General features: G+C 35.5%; 1 protein-coding gene across 1 annotated transcript in view; it reads right to left on the bottom strand.

The window, feature by feature from the left end:
* Positions 1-17,536, bottom strand: part of BMP5 (bone morphogenetic protein 5) — a 125,021-nt gene that overhangs the window by 56,433 nt on the left and 51,052 nt on the right. Inside the window, exon 2 of the mRNA XM_002714515.6 lies at positions 8,650-8,842. Coding sequence (XP_002714561.1) covers positions 8,650-8,842 — 193 coding nt within the window. The remainder of the gene's footprint in view (positions 1-8,649; positions 8,843-17,536) is intronic.

The raw sequence follows: 17,536 nt of genomic DNA, 5'->3' as shown, positions 1-17,536 counted from the left end.
ACCATCAGGGAATTTGCACAAGAGTTGGTTAGTGCAAAGGAATCAGCAGCAAAGTTTGTGATTGGAAGACTAGAAGATCCCTAGGCAATCCTCCTGCTTGCATACATGGTGACTGATCTGCTGCCTCATCTAGAGGTTTTGGAGGGTGCATGGCCCATCCAACATCTTGACTTTGGACTTCTGCCCCCCAGAATACATTTCTGCTGTAGTAACTATCCAAGTTTAATTGTTATAACCACCCTAGAAAACGAATATATTTCCCTAGCTGGGATACTTCACATATTAAATATGAAGTATTTAGCAGTAGCAAAGACTGAGGACAGCAGAAAGAAAAAGTGTCCATAATATCTCAAAAAAAATACACCTTTTGAAGTCACTCTTAATTAACACACAATTATTCTTAGGTGTTTAAATTTTAACTGAAAAGTGATCCCTGTTAGGAATTTGGAAAACATTATGCTGAGTGAAATAAGCCAATCCCAAAGGGACAAATACCACTTGTTCTCCCTGATAGGTGACAGCTAACTGAGGACCAAAAAGGAAAGCTGTTAAAGTGAAATGAACATTATGACAAACGGTGACTTAATCAGCCCTCACCCTGACTGTTGATGAGCAACTTGATATGTTATCCCTCTTAGTATTTTTTTTTGTTTGTTCTACTTAATACTTTTGGTTGAATACTGTAATCAATACACAATTCTTCTTAAGTGCTGACACTTAACAGAAAAGTGATTGCTGTTAAATATAAGAGTGGGAATAAGAGAGGGAAGAGATGTGCAATTTGGGACATGCTCAAGCTGACTTACCTCAAACGGTAGAGTTAGAAACATACCAGGGGATTCCAATTCAATCCCATCAAGGTGGCATGTACCAATGCCATCTCACTAATCCCAGTGATCAATTTCTGTTCACAATTGATCATAATGATAGGACTAAGAACCAAAGGGATCATATAAACAAGACTAGTGTCTGCAAATACTAGCTGATAGAATAAAAAAGGGAGAGAACGATCCAACATGGGAAGTGAGATACACAGCAGACCCACAGAATGGCAGATGTCCTAAACAGCACTCTGGCCTCAGACTCAGCCCTTAAGGCCTGCGGATCTGGCTGAAAAGCCCATGAGAGTATTTCAGGCATGGAAAGCCAAGACACTCTGGCAAAAACAAACAAACAAACAAACAAACAAAAAAAAAAAACAAACCTAAATGAAAGATCTCTGTGTGTGAGATCCCAGTGGAAAGAACAGGTCTTCAAAGAAGGAGGTACCTTTCTCTGAAGGGAGGAGAGAACCTCCACTTTGACTATGACCTTGTCTAAACAAGATAAGAGTCGGAGAACTCAAGGGGCTTCCATAGCCTTGGAAACTCTGTGAGTGAGATCCCAGTGGAAAGAATGGGTCATCAAAGAAGGAGGTACCTTTCTCTGAAGGGAAGAGAGAACTTCCACTTTGACCATGGCCTTGTCTAAATATGATCAGAGTTGGTGAACTCAGGGGGCTTCCATAGCCTTGGCAGCTCATGACAAGAGCCTAGGGTGATTACTGAGGCCATAAACAAGAGTGTCAATTTGTTAAGTCAACAACAGGAGTCACTGTGCACTTACTCCTCATGTAGGATCTTTGTCCTTAGTGTGCTGTACACTGAGATTTAATGCTATAACTAGTACTCAAACAGTATTTTTCACTTTATGTTTCTGTGTGGGAGCAAACTGTTGAAATCTTTACTTAATGTATGCTAAACTGATCTTCTGTATATAAAGAGAATCGAAATGAATCTTGATGTGAATGGAAGGGGAGAGGGACTAGGAAAGGGGAGGGATGTGGGTGGGAGGGACGTTATGGGGGAGAAGCCATTGTAATCCATAAGCTGTACTTTGGAAATTTATATTCATTAAATAAAAGTTAAATAAAAAGAATAAATATGAAACAATTGAAAAAAAATAAAAATAAAAACGAATGACAAATGAAAAAGAAAATCCCCCCCCCAAAAAAAACACTTGTGTTTCTTGTTGTTTGAACTAAAATTGAAATAATCTGCCTCATTAACCTAATGCAGGGATAAAATGATACACAAATAAAAGTGCTATACAAATTTCTATAATTGGTATTTTCTTACCAAAACACATATATGTTACATAAGTATGTATATAACAAGTAGGATGCATTATGTTTTCAGCATAATTAGGGTCATAAGTTTTGCAATTATTACTGTAAAATTAATTAATGATCTGTGTCAATTTTGGACACAGGAATTCATTAATTATCTTTAATTTGGGGGATATTTATTGAGGAATATCTCAAATGAACCCCAATCACTGAAATCATCTAGAGAAAAAAAAGGGAGTAAAAATGTTTATATAACCAATACTAAGAGATAATATAAGAGAAATAGTCCCGTGGTTGTTATGATTTCAACTATATGCATGCATATATATATATATGTATATGTGTGTGTGTATGTATCTTTCACACATATAAAGATAAGTTAAATAGAGAGTTAGCCAAGCGTACAGTCACCCCTCTAATGATAAATCACTACATCTTACTAAGAAAAGCTTTGGGAAAAGTTCTAGAAGCTGTACAGGGAAAAGTTGCCATACTAACATGATATTTCCACTTTAGCCAAAGCTTCTATTATTATAAGTATTTTACCTTCTTCCATCTCCCTTTGTCTTTGCAAAGCTTATCAAGTCAGATAACAATGTAGTAATTGCTACACAAGGAAAAAGTATGCATAATTTTCTGGATATTTGAATATCACAACATTTAAGGAACCCAATCTGTAGAACTAGTACTGAACACATTAACAATGGATTGCAAATCAGTAAATGATATTCTCGGTACTTGTCATGTCAGATATTTCTCTCATAAGCAACTTTAGCTTGAAATTTTAAAAGCGAATTTGTTCACTAATTAATGATTTCAATCAGTAATTGTTTTTCTCACAAAGAAAAGGTGAAATTGTAAGTTTTGCTGAGTAAAATTTTCAGTTTCTGGTTCTATACTGCATTTAAAAAATTCAGATGAAAATTCATGAAATAATAACACTATTGGATAAACATTGAATGAAAAGCATGGCAACAATGGAAAACCAAGTTGAATTCTCATGAAGAAAATTCACTTTTTCCTCTGCAGAATCTTTTTATTGCCTGAAATATTTTTTAATATTCCACATTTTTCCTAGCATTACATCATCCCATATTTTTCCTTGCAGATAAATATAAACACACGCTACCAGGTATTTAAAGAGGAGGTCCATTCATTGAACAACAACAGCAACAAGTGGACTATTGCATAGAAAGTCCAATCACTTTTCATGCCCCCACTAAAGGAATAATAGATCCAGTAAAAGTTCCTAAACACTCTCTTATTACAAGTCTTAGGATCCACCATATGAAATAGTCAAAGAAAAATTAACTAATTTACTATTTAATGGCAAAGACAATTCCCATTTTTACGTAGATAATTTAAATCCTCAAATAAAGTTGGATTTCTTAACCTTGGTCTTTGAACTTTGGGGAACAGCTAATCCTTTGCTGGGTGGAAGAGTTGTTATTTCCATTTTAGAAGATTTAACTGCATCCTACCCAGTGCATTTACCCACTCAAGGTCAGTCAGTAGCTTGCACACAGCACCATTGATCTCCATCAATTGTAGCAACTAAAACTGCCTCTGAACATTGCCAAATGTCTCTGGGGTGAGAGTTGGGAGGGCAATTATCCCACTTGAGAGCTAATTAATCAGAGTGCAATCCTTACACACTGAAGGAAGTCAAAGTACATGCATGCACTCACTATCCTGAATATTTTAGAGAAAACATCATCTACTATCCAATGGTCTTGCTCTAGTAGGCTTCTCTCAGGAACCCAGGAGGTCTTCTTGAGTGGAAATTGTCAACATACATTCTGAAGTATGTGCACAGAAGAAACACAAGTCTTAGAGAAGGAGGAGGAGGGACTTGATGTACATATGAAGCTGACTGTGAACCCGGATGATGACAGCTTAACTAAACATACTCAAGGAGTGAAGGTGGCTAATGACATCAAGCAGGCTAGCTTAAAATGTTTTTACAATGGACAGAAATTTATAATCATAATGGAGCATTAGGAAAAGTTTAAATTATACATAGCACATTTTCATTGTGTACGTACATGTGTGCATGCTCACGTGTGTGGATGTGTGTGTGTGTATAAAATTTAATTCAAGTGGACCACTTAGCACAGCATCAGACACATGGTGAGTGGTCATAACTGCTAACTCCTATGCTTTTCAGTAATAATACTGGTATTGTCCTTTTATTTGTATAGTATTATTCATCTTATTTAAACATTTTGAGGTAGAAACACTTCACTTAGAATCTCTTGCCCTCTCCCTATTTTTCCCTTCCTTCCATATTTCTTCCTTTTTACCAGTAGAAAGTTCCTGCTCATCTTGAAAGGCTCAACTCAAATATGAACTCCTCTCAGAGCCTTCCCCTAAGGCCCATCGCCCCTCCAAATAAAGAATTAATTTTCCCTTCATTTGTATTTCCACAACACTTAGTGCATACTTACATCATAGTGCTTAGCACATTGTATTACAGTTATTAAAGTCTGTGTGGGGCAGGCCCACCGCAGCCCCTGGCCCCAGGCTATGAGCTTTGAGGTCTTATTTATTCGGCCTTATGTCCTCTGTGCTTGCCACATGGTAGGCGCTCAACAAAAGCATGCCAAACTCTGTTGAATTATCTGGAAAATTCAATCATGTGGAAACCTCATTTCCCAATAATGCCAGATATATGAGGTGTGACTGAAGAGCAATGCCTTCTACCATAGAATTTGGGGCTGTCAGCCTTATATGAAAAGATTAAATAAGTGAAATGATGCAAAGTGTGTTAACTTCTTACCAAGAAAAATAAAGATTTGGATAAACATCAGAACACTCCTTAAAAATATCACACGTTTAAATGTGAGTGGGGGAGATGGGAGATGGTAGGAATAAAATATATAATTTTAATAGTTGCAAGTCTTGCTAAGATAAACAAATGGGAAAAGAGATGACATAATGGATCTGCCATTTCTTTAACTTGAATACATAACACTGTCAAAGAATTCATAGTCTATATGGTTAACAGATCAGATGTCTTGAATACAAAATACAGTCATAAAATGCCAGTCTAAATTAATGAAAAGATCTCCCTCAGGACACTCTTAGGCAATACCCTAGGGAAAGTGAACTTGTATGTGTGAAATGTGTATGCATTGTCAAATTCACTGCATCAAAGAACAAAGCCTTCCCTGAATTTATTCAATGGCTTCTGAGTTTACCAGAAGATACTAAGTAGATATAATCTACAAGTTTGATCATAGAAGTTTGAGAAGTGAGCCTCACTTTGAAACAGCCAGAAGTGCTAGTTTTTCCCACTTCCATTTTAGTTCTTCAAGAAAAAAAGTATATGAAAAAAGTATATATATATATATATATATATGAAGCCACAACCAATACTAAAAGTCACAATAATTAGATTTTAATATTACCTTTTCAAAAGAAATTCCATTTTGACTGTGATCGAGTGATACATAGATGAAATACACTATTTCTAATCTAGTTCTCTCCCACAGAGGACTAAAGTCAAAGATTCAAATCAGCAGGAAATGTTTTCATAAAACAAAGAAAAAAGTACTCATATTTTTATTTTCTGAAGTAAAGTGCCTTCTGTAGCTTGAGAAAAAATAAGAGCAATTTTTTAAAAATCTTGTTTTTTTTTTTTTTTACTTTGCCTCTCCATCTAGGAGGAGTTGGAAATATTATTTTGTTTTGTGAAAATATGTGGGGCATGAAATTGTCTCATTATCCTCTTTTTTTCTCTCCTTCAACTGTAGTTACGCTTATTTCTAATTATAAAGTTAATATTCATTATAAAATTTACAAAGTATAGACATGGATGAAGAATTAAAATTTAAAATTACACACAAGCCTGAAATGAAACTTTGATGTTTTCTATCTCTTTTTCCCATGAATATATATATATATATATTTTTTAATTTTCCCTCCAAATCTTTCTAGTTTGCTTCTTTTCTTTAAGATTTATTTATTTTATTTGAAAGGCAGAGTTACAGAAAGGCAGAGGCAGAGAGAGAGAGAGAGAGAGAGAGAGAGAATCTTCCATCCTACTGGTTCACTACCCAGATGGCCACAATGGCCAGAGCTGTACTGATCCAAAGCCAGGAGCCAGGAGCTTCCTCCAGATCTCCCACATGGGTGCAGGGGCCCAAGGACTTAGGCCTTCTTCTACTGTTTCTCCAGGCCACAGCAGAGAGCTAAATCGGAAGTGGAGTAGCCAGGCCTCTAACCTGTGCCCATATGGGATGCCGGCATTGCATTTGGCAGCTTTACCTGCTATGCCACAGCACCAGCCCCCTATGAATATATTTTAAATAAGTATAATAATGTATAAAATTTTATTTTCTGCTTTTGATCAATTAGCATTACAATCTGAGCAATTTCTAGTGTTATTACATATTCTTCAAAAACATAATTTTTGCTTCCTATGTGATATTCTTTCTAGGAAACAGAATGTAACTCTTTATACTGTTTGCCTTTAAAATGCTTTCAATTTGTGAATTATAAATAATGATAGTGATAAACATTTTTACGTGACTCTCTATTTTTGTCTGTATCTCTGATATTTCTGTAGAGTAAATTCATAAAGAAGTAGTTGCTCATTTCATCTCATCCCATTCTTATATCTCTTCAAAATATTTAAGAAGAATACAACTATTTATCTAAAACCTGTGTTTTCAGCTATCAAGTTCATAGATAACTACCATGGTATTAGTGTTAAATTGAGTGTAATTCATTCATTTTTATATTTATTTTATATTAATATTTTATATTTCATTTAGAATATACCCATTACTTTTGTGTGTATTAAAGATAAAGTAATAAAAGTACTATATACCTTAAGTTTCATACCCAAATACTTGAAAGGAAAACTAGATAAAACAAAATTAGCAGAATTTTCTATCTTCTATTTCAAAGTCATTCTAAAACTTTAATATTCTGATATGTATGGCGAATCTCCTGGAGGATGGAGACCCCTGGTCTACTTTTAGATGTGTATGACCTCAGAAACTTTTTATTTATTTCTTCTTTAGAATTCAAAAGGGCTAGTGTTTCATGGAGCACCCACTGGGTGCTGGCACATTCTGAGACAAAGAAAAATCTAAGCATCAGAAACAATAAATAGAAAGGAGAGAAGAGAGATTCAGAAAATATAGCATAATTTTTTTCAAATACTTGTTTTCAGGCAGGCATTTGGCATAGAAGTTAAGACTCCATTTGGGATGTCTATATCCCATATTGGTGTGCCTGGGTTTGAGTCTTTGCTCTGCTCTCAAATTTGGTTTCCTGATGATTTGCACTCTGCAAGGCAGCAGGTGTTGGCTCAAATACCTTGGTCCCTGCCACCCACATGGGTGAACCACACTGATTTCTGGGCTCCTGGGCCTTGGGCTCCCCCAACCTAATATTTGGGGAGTGAACCACAGGATGGGGTAATCTCTCTCTGTCTCTCTCTCTCTCTCTCTCTCTCTTTCTGTCTCTTTCCCTTCCTCTGCCTTTCAAAGAAAATAAATAAAATTAAAATTTAAAGTGTGTATCTTATCAGAGGAGGATATAGTATTTCAACAAAAAGAAAGTCTGGATCTGATGAATGGGAGTTATTGGAGGACAAATATCACCTCAATATAGGATTTCAGAATTTAAATAACTCATGTATGTGAGGGAATCAAAAAATTCATGGAAAGTGGAACTAAATTTTTTTCTATTTAAAACATGTGGAAAGCTAGGCATATATTTTCATAATATTCACTTTACATGAATCTTTTGAGGACCCCTCATATACATGAGATTCAACATTTTTGCACAAAAATTAACTGAACTTTAATTGCATTTTTCCACAAGTGATGTGTAGCCCCCTATTGTGTGTCTGAGTGAATGTGTATGAGCTGCTCAACAAAGATGACTAAGCTTCTATATGATGTGTTAACCAAGCAATTCCAACATTGAGGTAAAGTCATAGAACATCATTAGTTTCCCCTTTTCACTCATATTTGATGGCTCATTTGCAGTAATTAATTATCAGCTGAGGTTATCATAACTCATGATTTCAGACTGTCCATCTTTGTACCATACAAAGCTCCTTATGGAATACATTCAGGCTGTCAGAAACTGTTACAAATCAACTTACATAAAAATACACGTAACAATGCATATAGTTTCCATTGATGCCAGTAAAAAGCAAAGAAGTTCTCTGGCTTCCAGAACACCCAGTGAATTAAATAACATTAAATGTAAATTTCAATGGAAAGAATAAAATGGAAGTTTTTCTGGATGAAAGACAAATTTACAAAAGGAGAAACAGACTAGAAAAACACACAGAGAAAGCCCAAGTTTAGTGCACAGATCAGTGTCAGCAGAAGGGAAAAGCTCACAATGTAGAAGTAATTTTGAGATTAATTTCTCTTACTTCAGTGTATCTCTCTCCAGCCCTAAATCTCATTACATCCAAGAAAAACAAGATTTGATAGATCACATGGGTTACCAAGGTCTGCTACTAAAATTTATTACTGTCTGCCAGGATAATAAGTTAGCTATAAAATTGATACCTATTTGTGTATTCCTTGATGATCTGATATATGCTAATCTTAATTGTTTCATTTTCGAATCGATTATTGCTCCGATCCTTGTATATCCTGAATTCAGCGGCTGTCACTGCTTCTCCGTGAGGAATTTGAGTAAGATCAAAGCGAAATTCTTTGTAATGCCTTCGCTGGTGAGAAAAATCCTTGTCCCTTTCAACTGAAAAATAAAAGAGAAAGGAAGGGAAAAAGTTAGTACTTTATAACATATGGAAATTAAAGATAAATTCTACCGTTTTGAAAACGAAAACAAACAAGCATGATGGTCCATCGTTGGGAAACACTGAACCCGCAGACTCGCATGCATTCCCAGCTAAGGGAAATTCCACAAACCAACTGCCTTTGGTTCAAAGGCAGCACAACCGCTGTGGTTTTACACAAATTCCTGGTCCTGAATGGAAAGACTATCCAAAAATATTCTGAAAAGTGAGGCTTGTAAAGTGATCACTAGTGTACGCCAAGTACCGGAGCACAGCAGTTTTCATCCATGAATACAGAAGATGTGATAGAAAGATTCTGAGCTCCAGGTGAAGTCAGTAGTGGGCTTTAAGCACAGACATGGAAGGAAAACAGGAAGCAAGATTAAGGAATTTCAGATCCATAAAGGCTGTGCTTGTGGTAATTCAGAGGGCAAGTAAATAAGATAAATTATTTTTTATAAGAAATCATTTTACAAATATCTTTCCTAAGAGAGTTTTTTTCTTCTTCAACAAAAGAAGTATTTAGGTTTTTGTTTTGTTTTTAGGTAGAAAAGGTAAAAAGGCAACTTCATGAATTCTTATCAATTCTAATCCCTGGTGCAGCATACAGCTCCCAAAGACCTCTTACTTAGAATTGAGAGAACACATTTTACTCTTCTGGCTGACTTCCTAGTAAACAAGTCAAAGAATTCTTTCTCTTTGGGAATATTATAAAGTGTTTCAAATTTAGGACAAAAAATCAGGCATATCATTATATAATCTGGCTTTGTACAATGATGTATTGTCTGATACACTCTATTTCTATTGGATATCCAAAATGTTCTTAATGAACTGCCTCTACAAACACCTTATTTACAGAAATGCAAGGTTATTTGTTGAAGAGAAGTTATCTCAGTATTGGCAGGTTTCTCAAAATCTGAGCTATCTAGGTTAACATAGCACAGTATTTAAAAAAGAACATACTATGAGGCAATGTATGCAGAGCTGCATAATTACTGATGGCATGTTGCATTACTAATATTTTGGTACAAGATGAGGAAAATGTGCAAGTGGGGTAAATGGATTCACAAGATTCAAACATTGGTTTAGAACTCAAAAATATCCTTAGAAGATGAATGAAATCATGTCAATAGTGCTCTAAACATACAAAGCTTGATATCCTAGGCTAGAGGAAGGGTTCAAATTAACAAAGAGAATCATGGCCAACCAAGGGAGAGCCAGGGCTGCTCGATTGTTGTGTTCCAGAGCCAAAAGTGCGCTGTGTCTGAGAGGTGCTCATGACACAGGAATCCACAATCCCTTGTCCTCATCCTCCAAAATAATCTCTGGTTTATCACCCCCTGAGCAGTAGAGGGTTGTTTAGGAGAGCAAGAAACTTGTCAGACATGTAAACTACCACGCAGAAAAATGTAAACCACACCTGGAAGCATTTTTATCCCATCCAAAGTCAAGCTTGGCAAGGGTGACTATGTGACTCAAAATAGCACTACCTCACATGATTAACGAAGGTTTCTTTTGTTAAAATATTATCAACTTGATCCTAACAGAGGTCTGTTTCCAGAAGACTCATTGGTAGACTTCCCCTAAATAAGGATGATTTACCCAATGTTAGGAATGTAATTTTTTTTAATAATTTAAAATCTCTCTCTCTCTCTAAATTTCTACTGGGACTGCTTTGAATTCTTCTTCATCTTGCCTTTTTTCTACAACTTTGAACCACAGGAAAGGAGAAGTGTAAAGGCAGAAAATTCTTGCTCACTGGATACCAAATAACTTTGGATGCGTATATACATATCAAAACTACATACATTTTTTGTTTCAGAGAATTAAATTTAATTCATTGTATTCTTACATAATGGTACTAATTTAAATGAAGTAGATGGTAGATGGCATTTTAAAATGATTTTGTTTAACTTTGAAGGCATATGAAGAGACAGAGAGAAAAAAATTCCTATCTGCTGGTCCACTCCCCAAATGTCCACAATACCTAGGACTGGACCAGCCAAAACCAGGGTCTGAGAACTCAATCTGTGTCTCCCACATGGGAGACAAAGAATCATCCACCTGACCCATTATGTTCTGCCCCTCATAGTGCACATTACTGAGCCAGGATTCCCCCATGAGATGCAGGTGTCCTAAGAGGCATCTTAATCTCTAAGTGAAATGCCCACCTTCAAGTAGAATTTAAATAACACTTTTATATCTGACACTATGCTAAGTATTTAATTGTTTTATTAATATTAGAATATTACATTGCATAACAACCTACAAATAGGTCCTATTATTAGCTTTACTTTGAAGATGGAAAAAATGAGAAGGCACAGAAGAATATATAGTAAAGGACAGGACTCCACGCTTTTGGCATTTTACCAAGCTATGATCATTATATGAGAGGACACATGATTTCTGCTTATGCTCCATTACTTTGCTTTTGTTTATTAATACAGATCTAAAATATTGTAAGGACAAGTCCAATATCCATATTGTTCTAAAAGCTGAAATTTTATTTCAAGCTCATCATCAAAGGAAATACAACTTAACAAAGTGATGTACGAACAATGTAAAATGATTTAAAATAACTTCCACTTTGTCTGAATACATATTATTTCACTGGGAAAATGTGAATATATTTGCTTAGGTGACATTGTCCAAAGCCCTGTTTGAGGAGTTCTATATTTTATGATGTAAGCACCAATAAGACATTCAAACATATATTCTCTCCACCCTGCATGATAGTATTCACAAGTCTATCTGACAAAAAACATTATGTGATTTTTCATTAACAATCTCATTTATATTTGAAATATAAACACATAATAAAAAACCTATGGTCTTGAAAATAATAGCTAAGACATGAGTTTCTTAGGATACAATCTAAATTGTGCACCTGCATAAAGCAGATGAGTATTAAATTCATGTTATGTAAAGCCATCTACTGTTCTGGAATCCCCTGTGTGATGTTAGTGTAATAAAGTGGAAAGCTAGAATTTCAGCCATTATTATAAAATTTCAGTTTTCTAATCCACACTATTTAACACAAACCCTTAAGGGGACAAATTTTCAAAGAGTTTAATAAAATTTTCTATTAAATATACCACACAGAAAAAAAAGTTGCATTGCAGTTTTGTCTAGTGATTCAAATTCCCAAATCCTAATGCTTTGAATTATAATTACAACAATAAATTCCATGGGACATATTGGAGTGAGTAATGGAATAAGACTTGTATTTATACAGCCTTGCACTCCTAATGATGCCCACAAATATTCAGCAAGGTAATCTCAGATACCTCAAAGAGTAATGCTAAGGAGGTGGCAAATATTAATATCCCTGACTTAAGAAAAAGAAATTGGGTGATGACAGCTAGACCATAACAGATGCCTGTCTCTTAAAGTTCATTATAAATCTTTGTTTAATATCCATACCACCTACATAATGACAGCCTACTCTTCTGAACTTAGGAATTAGTTAATGGTTAGTATATTTAAGTAATGTCTCCTAAAAGTATACAAAAGAGTGGAGAATAAGCTAGTGATTAAGGGTTTAATCACCAATGTGTAATTAGCATATCAAATAATAGGAAACTATTCCAGAGCAATCTTCTAAAAAGGAGGTGCCTTTCTCTGAAGGGAGGAGAGAACTTCCACTTTGACCATGGCCTTGTCTCAATAAGATCGGAGTTGGTGAATTAAAAAGGCTTCCATAGCCTTGGCAACTCATGACAAGAGCCTAGGGTGATTACTGATGCCATAAACAAGAGTGTCAATTTGTTAAGTCAACAACAGGAGTCACTGTGCACTTACTCCCCATGTAGGATCTCTGTCCTTAATGTGTTGTTCAATGTGAATTAATGCTATAACTAGTACTCAAACAGTATTTTTCACTTTGTGTTCTGTGTGGGTGCAAACTGTTGAAATCTTTACTTAGTATATACTTAATTGATCTTCTGTATATAAAGATAATTGAAAATGAATCTTGATGTGAATGGGATGGGAGAGGGTGTGGGAGATGGGAGGGTTGCGGGTGGGAGGGAGTCATGGGGGGGCAAGCCACTGTAATTCAAAAGCTGTACTTTGGAAATTTATATTTATTAAATAAAAGTTAAAAAATAAACAAATATTGTTGAAAGATTGCATCAGTAGATCAAAATCTGACCCTCTTTTACTAATCCGAATCATCCTGCTGCAGTCCCCCATTAATTGAATGCATAATAATTTAAGTATCATTTGTATGGCACATATTTCATGTAATCTTATAGCTCTATTTTTGTCCATGAGTTTTATGGACAAAGAGACAGAGCTTTTTACAACTGAAAGATTTTTAAATCATTCATTGGGAAAGTTGATCCTTCTTCAATACTTTCATTCTGAATGCAAAGAACCCTTCCCTCTAGGAAGATCATAGGTTTCCTTCCAGATGATGCCTAGATCACATCTCCTCCAATCTTTCTCTCAGAAAACATGTTGTACTCAATTCGCTTATTGAATATTGATTCCCTTTCTTATTAAAGTCATTTCTATGAACAAATGAGTGATTGCATTCATCACTAAAACTAATATAACATGTATGTTAATAGGCAAAACCAAACTTTTTTTGCATTGTTTTGTTTTTAAATTTATTATTTTTATTTATTTTTTAAGAAACACAAATTTAATAAGTGCAACTTTAGGAATATAGTTATTCTTCCCACCTTCCCTGCCCTCCAACCCCTCCTCCTCCCCCCCTCCTTTACCCACTTTGTCCATTAAGATCATTTTCAATTGACTTTGTACACAGAGGCCAAATCTATACTAGGTAAAGATTTCAGCACACACACACACACACACACAAACTGAGAATTAGTTTTAAAGTTAACTCTCATAATACAACTCATTGAGGAAAGAGGTACTGCATGGGGTGTTAGTGCACAGTGACACCTGTTGATAATTTAAAAATTCACACTCTTATGTATGATGTCAGTGACTACCTGAGGCTGTTGACATGAGCTGCCTAGGCTATGGAAGCCTTTTGAGTTCACAATCTCCATCAGAATTTAGACAAGGCCATAAGCAAAGTGGAAGTTCTCTTCTCACTTTAGAGAAAATTACATCTTTCTGCTGGGGTTTCACTCACAAAGATCCTTAATGTAGAACATTTTTTGCCACAGTGTCTTGGCTTTCTGTTCCTGAAATGCTCTTATGGGATTTTCAACCAGACCAGACTTGAGGGCTGATATGTTCACTTTAACACTTAACATGATCACTTTAACAATTAAGATGGCATTTTTACCACCAAGCTTAATGGGATTTGGAGTCCCAAGACAAGTTTTTAAACTCTACCCATAGAAGTAAGTCCATAGGAATGTATGCAGAACTATACAGCTTTACAGTTAGAAGCTTCCTCCTTCCTCTCTTATTCCCACTCTTATTTTTTACTGAGATCCATCCTCAATTGACTTTATACACATATGATTAAGTACTTAACTATGTGAAGAGTTCAACAAACAGTATGAAGAAAACAAACAAACAAAAAAAAAAAAAACAAAAAAATGAAACTGTTCCTCGACAGTCAAGACAGGAGCAGCCCAAGTCATCCCTTCCTGAAGTGTCAATTTCACTTCTACAGATTTCATTAAAGGTGCTCTAGTAGTCCTCACAGATCAGGGATAACAAATGATTTTTGTCCCTTTGGGACTGGTATGTTTCACTAAGTATGATGTTTTCCAGATTCATGTATTTTGTCGCATATGACCACATTTCATGTTTTTCCATTATACTGTATATATCCATACTGTACATACCCCATAGTCCATACTGTACATATCCCATAATTTCTTTATCCAGTCTTCAGTTGATAGGCATTTAGGTTTATTCCATGTCTTAGCTATTGTGAATTGAACTGCAATAAACATGGAGTTGTGGATAACTCTTTTGTTTACTGATTTCATTTCCCTTGGGTAAATTCCCAGGAGTAGCATGCCTGGGTCATATGGTAGGTCTATATTCAGATTTTTGAGGTATCTCCATACAGTCTTCAATAGTGACTTTACCAGTTTACATTCTCACCATCAGTGGATTAGGGTACATTTTTCCCCACACCCTTGCCCACATTTGTTGATTGCTGATTCCTGTATGAGGGCCATTCTAACTGGGGTGAGAAGAAACCTCATTGTGGTTTTAATTTGCATTTCTCTGACAGGTAGTGATTCTGTGCATTTTTTCATATGTGTGTTGGCCATTTGGATTTCCTCTTTTGAAAAACCTCTGTATGAGTCCTTTGCCCTCTCTTAGACTGGTTTGTTTTGTTGTTGTAGAGTTTTTGATCTATTTGTATATACTGATTATTAATCCTTTATCAGTTGCATAGTTGACAAATAATTTCTCCCATTCTGTCGGCTGCCTCTTCACTTTCCTGAATGTTTCTTTTGCCATACAGAAACTTCTCAATTTGATGTAATCCCATTTGTTAATTTTGATTTTGACTGCCTGTGCCTCTGGGGTCTTTTCCAAGAATTCTTTGCCTGTGCCAATGTCTTGCAAGGTTTCCCCATTGTTTTCTAATAATTTGATGGTTTCAGGTCGTAGATTTAGATCTTTAATCCATGCTGAGTGGATATTTGTGTAAGGTGTAAGGTAGGGGTCTTGCTTCATTCTTCTGCATGTGGAAATCCAGTTTTCCCAGCACCATTTGTTGAAGAGGCTCCTTGCTCCAGGAATTGGTTTTAGCTCCTTGGTCAAATATAAGTTGGCTGTAGATATTTGGAATGATTTCTGTCATTTCTATTTTGTTCCATTGCTCTATTCAGCTGTATTTGTACCAGTACCAGGTTGTTTTGATTATGACTGCCCTGTAGTATGTCTTGAAATCTGGTATTGTGATGCCTCTGGCATTTTTTTTTTTTTTTTGTATAAGACTGCTTTAGCAATTAGAGGTCTCCAGTGCCTCCATATGAACTTCAGCATCATTTTTTCTATCTCTGAGAAGAATGTCTTTGGTATTTTGATTGATATCTTATTGAATCTGTAAATTGCTTCTGAAAGAATGGACATATTGGATGATATTGATTCTTCCAATCCATGAGCATGAAAGATTTTTCCATTTTTTTTGTATCTTATTTTATTTATTTTTTTTAATGTTTTCTAATTCTAATTGTAGAGAGCTTTGACATCCTTGGTTAAATTTATTCCGAGGTATTTGATTTTTTTGTAGCTATTGTGAATTAGATTGATCTTAGAAACTCAATCTTGGAGCCGGCACTGTGGCACAGTGGGTTAACACCCTGGCCTAAAGTGCCAGCATCCCATGTGGGTGCTGGTTCGAGACCCAGCTGCTCCACTTCTGATCCAGCTCTCTGCTGTGGCCTGGGAAGGCAGTGGAGGATGGCCTTTCTTTATTGGGAGGGTCTTTATTACCCAGATCATAGATTTCATTTCTCACAATGTTTAGGAACAAATAAACTAGGTTTAAAAACAGACCTTATGTCATTCAATTAAGCAGTAATCTCTACATTTAAAAAGAGCACAACAACCCATTCAAATTTTCCCATCTATGGAGATACCTGATAAGACCAATAGGGCACAGTCAGTCAAATAGCCAAACATGGCCAGTGTCAATGACAGTCATAGCTTTCCAATTGCCATTTATGGCACAAGCAGGTTTTGAATATTGTAAGCAAGGGACTATCACCATAAGAGTGCATACAAAAATTTTACAATGATACACTGTATGTATTCTCATGGTTGAAGTCATGTGGATCTTACTACCTATTACTATGTGAAATTATTCATGAAAATAAGCCCTTCAACACGTGGTTGATTGTCTATTTGAGCAGATAGTTGCCAATAGTGCTCTCTAAAAAAAATTAAGGAGTTGCTTTACTGTACACACATACATACACAGACACAAACTCAGAAAATAAGCATCAAAATTTGGTAAACTACACATTTTACTACTCATTTAATGATTATAATTTAATAATATACTATCCTCTCCTTCTAGGGAGCAGGGTTTTTATGTACTTCAAATACTTTCATCTGTATGAACCTATAGATCTAAAGGGAACATCAGAAATCTTGACAATACTGACAGAAAAATAATTTAGTATTTTATTTGGTATAAAAGTGGAAACATCAAAGAGTACAAGAGGTAAAATATTAATCAACAGTTCACACTCCATGATTAATGGGCTGACAGTGAGAAGAAACAGGATTGTCTTTTATATAAGCACCAGACTACATCCTAAATGCTCTGAATTGCCAAGTTCTGCAAAGATTAAACTTCTGTTTAAGACACACAGTGAAGCCTTTCACTGTTGAGACAGATATAACTTAACAGAAGTTCATGACTGATTGAAGTCTTCTTTTCTCCCCAAACACATATCTCTTGGAATGACTTTGTCACTAAGAGAAATTAGATAGAAATGTCCTGGGCTGAATATTCTCATGTCAGCAATATCTGAAGAAAGGAATGAATTAGCACAGGATTACAATTTTATCTATTTGGTGATTAATCTGCAGTTTTAAGGAGATTCGTTGGTGGGCAATCAGTCTTAATCTCTCACACAAGAGCTATAACTTGGAAGACACAAACAGAATCAGTAGCTGCAAGAAGCAGATAGCATACTCCCAAGAGCACAGCCAGCTGTTGAAAGAATACAGATCGTTGCTGCTGAGTGCAA

The sequence above is a fragment of the Oryctolagus cuniculus genome, chromosome 5, assembly GCF_051225735.1.
Source record: "Oryctolagus cuniculus isolate XC-2025 breed Fujian yellow rabbit chromosome 5, ASM5122573v1, whole genome shotgun sequence".
Classification (NCBI taxonomy): Eukaryota; Metazoa; Chordata; class Mammalia; order Lagomorpha; family Leporidae; genus Oryctolagus; species Oryctolagus cuniculus.
The sequence above is the reverse complement of the archived record's forward strand: the minus strand, read 5'-3'. Positions and strand labels throughout refer to the sequence as shown.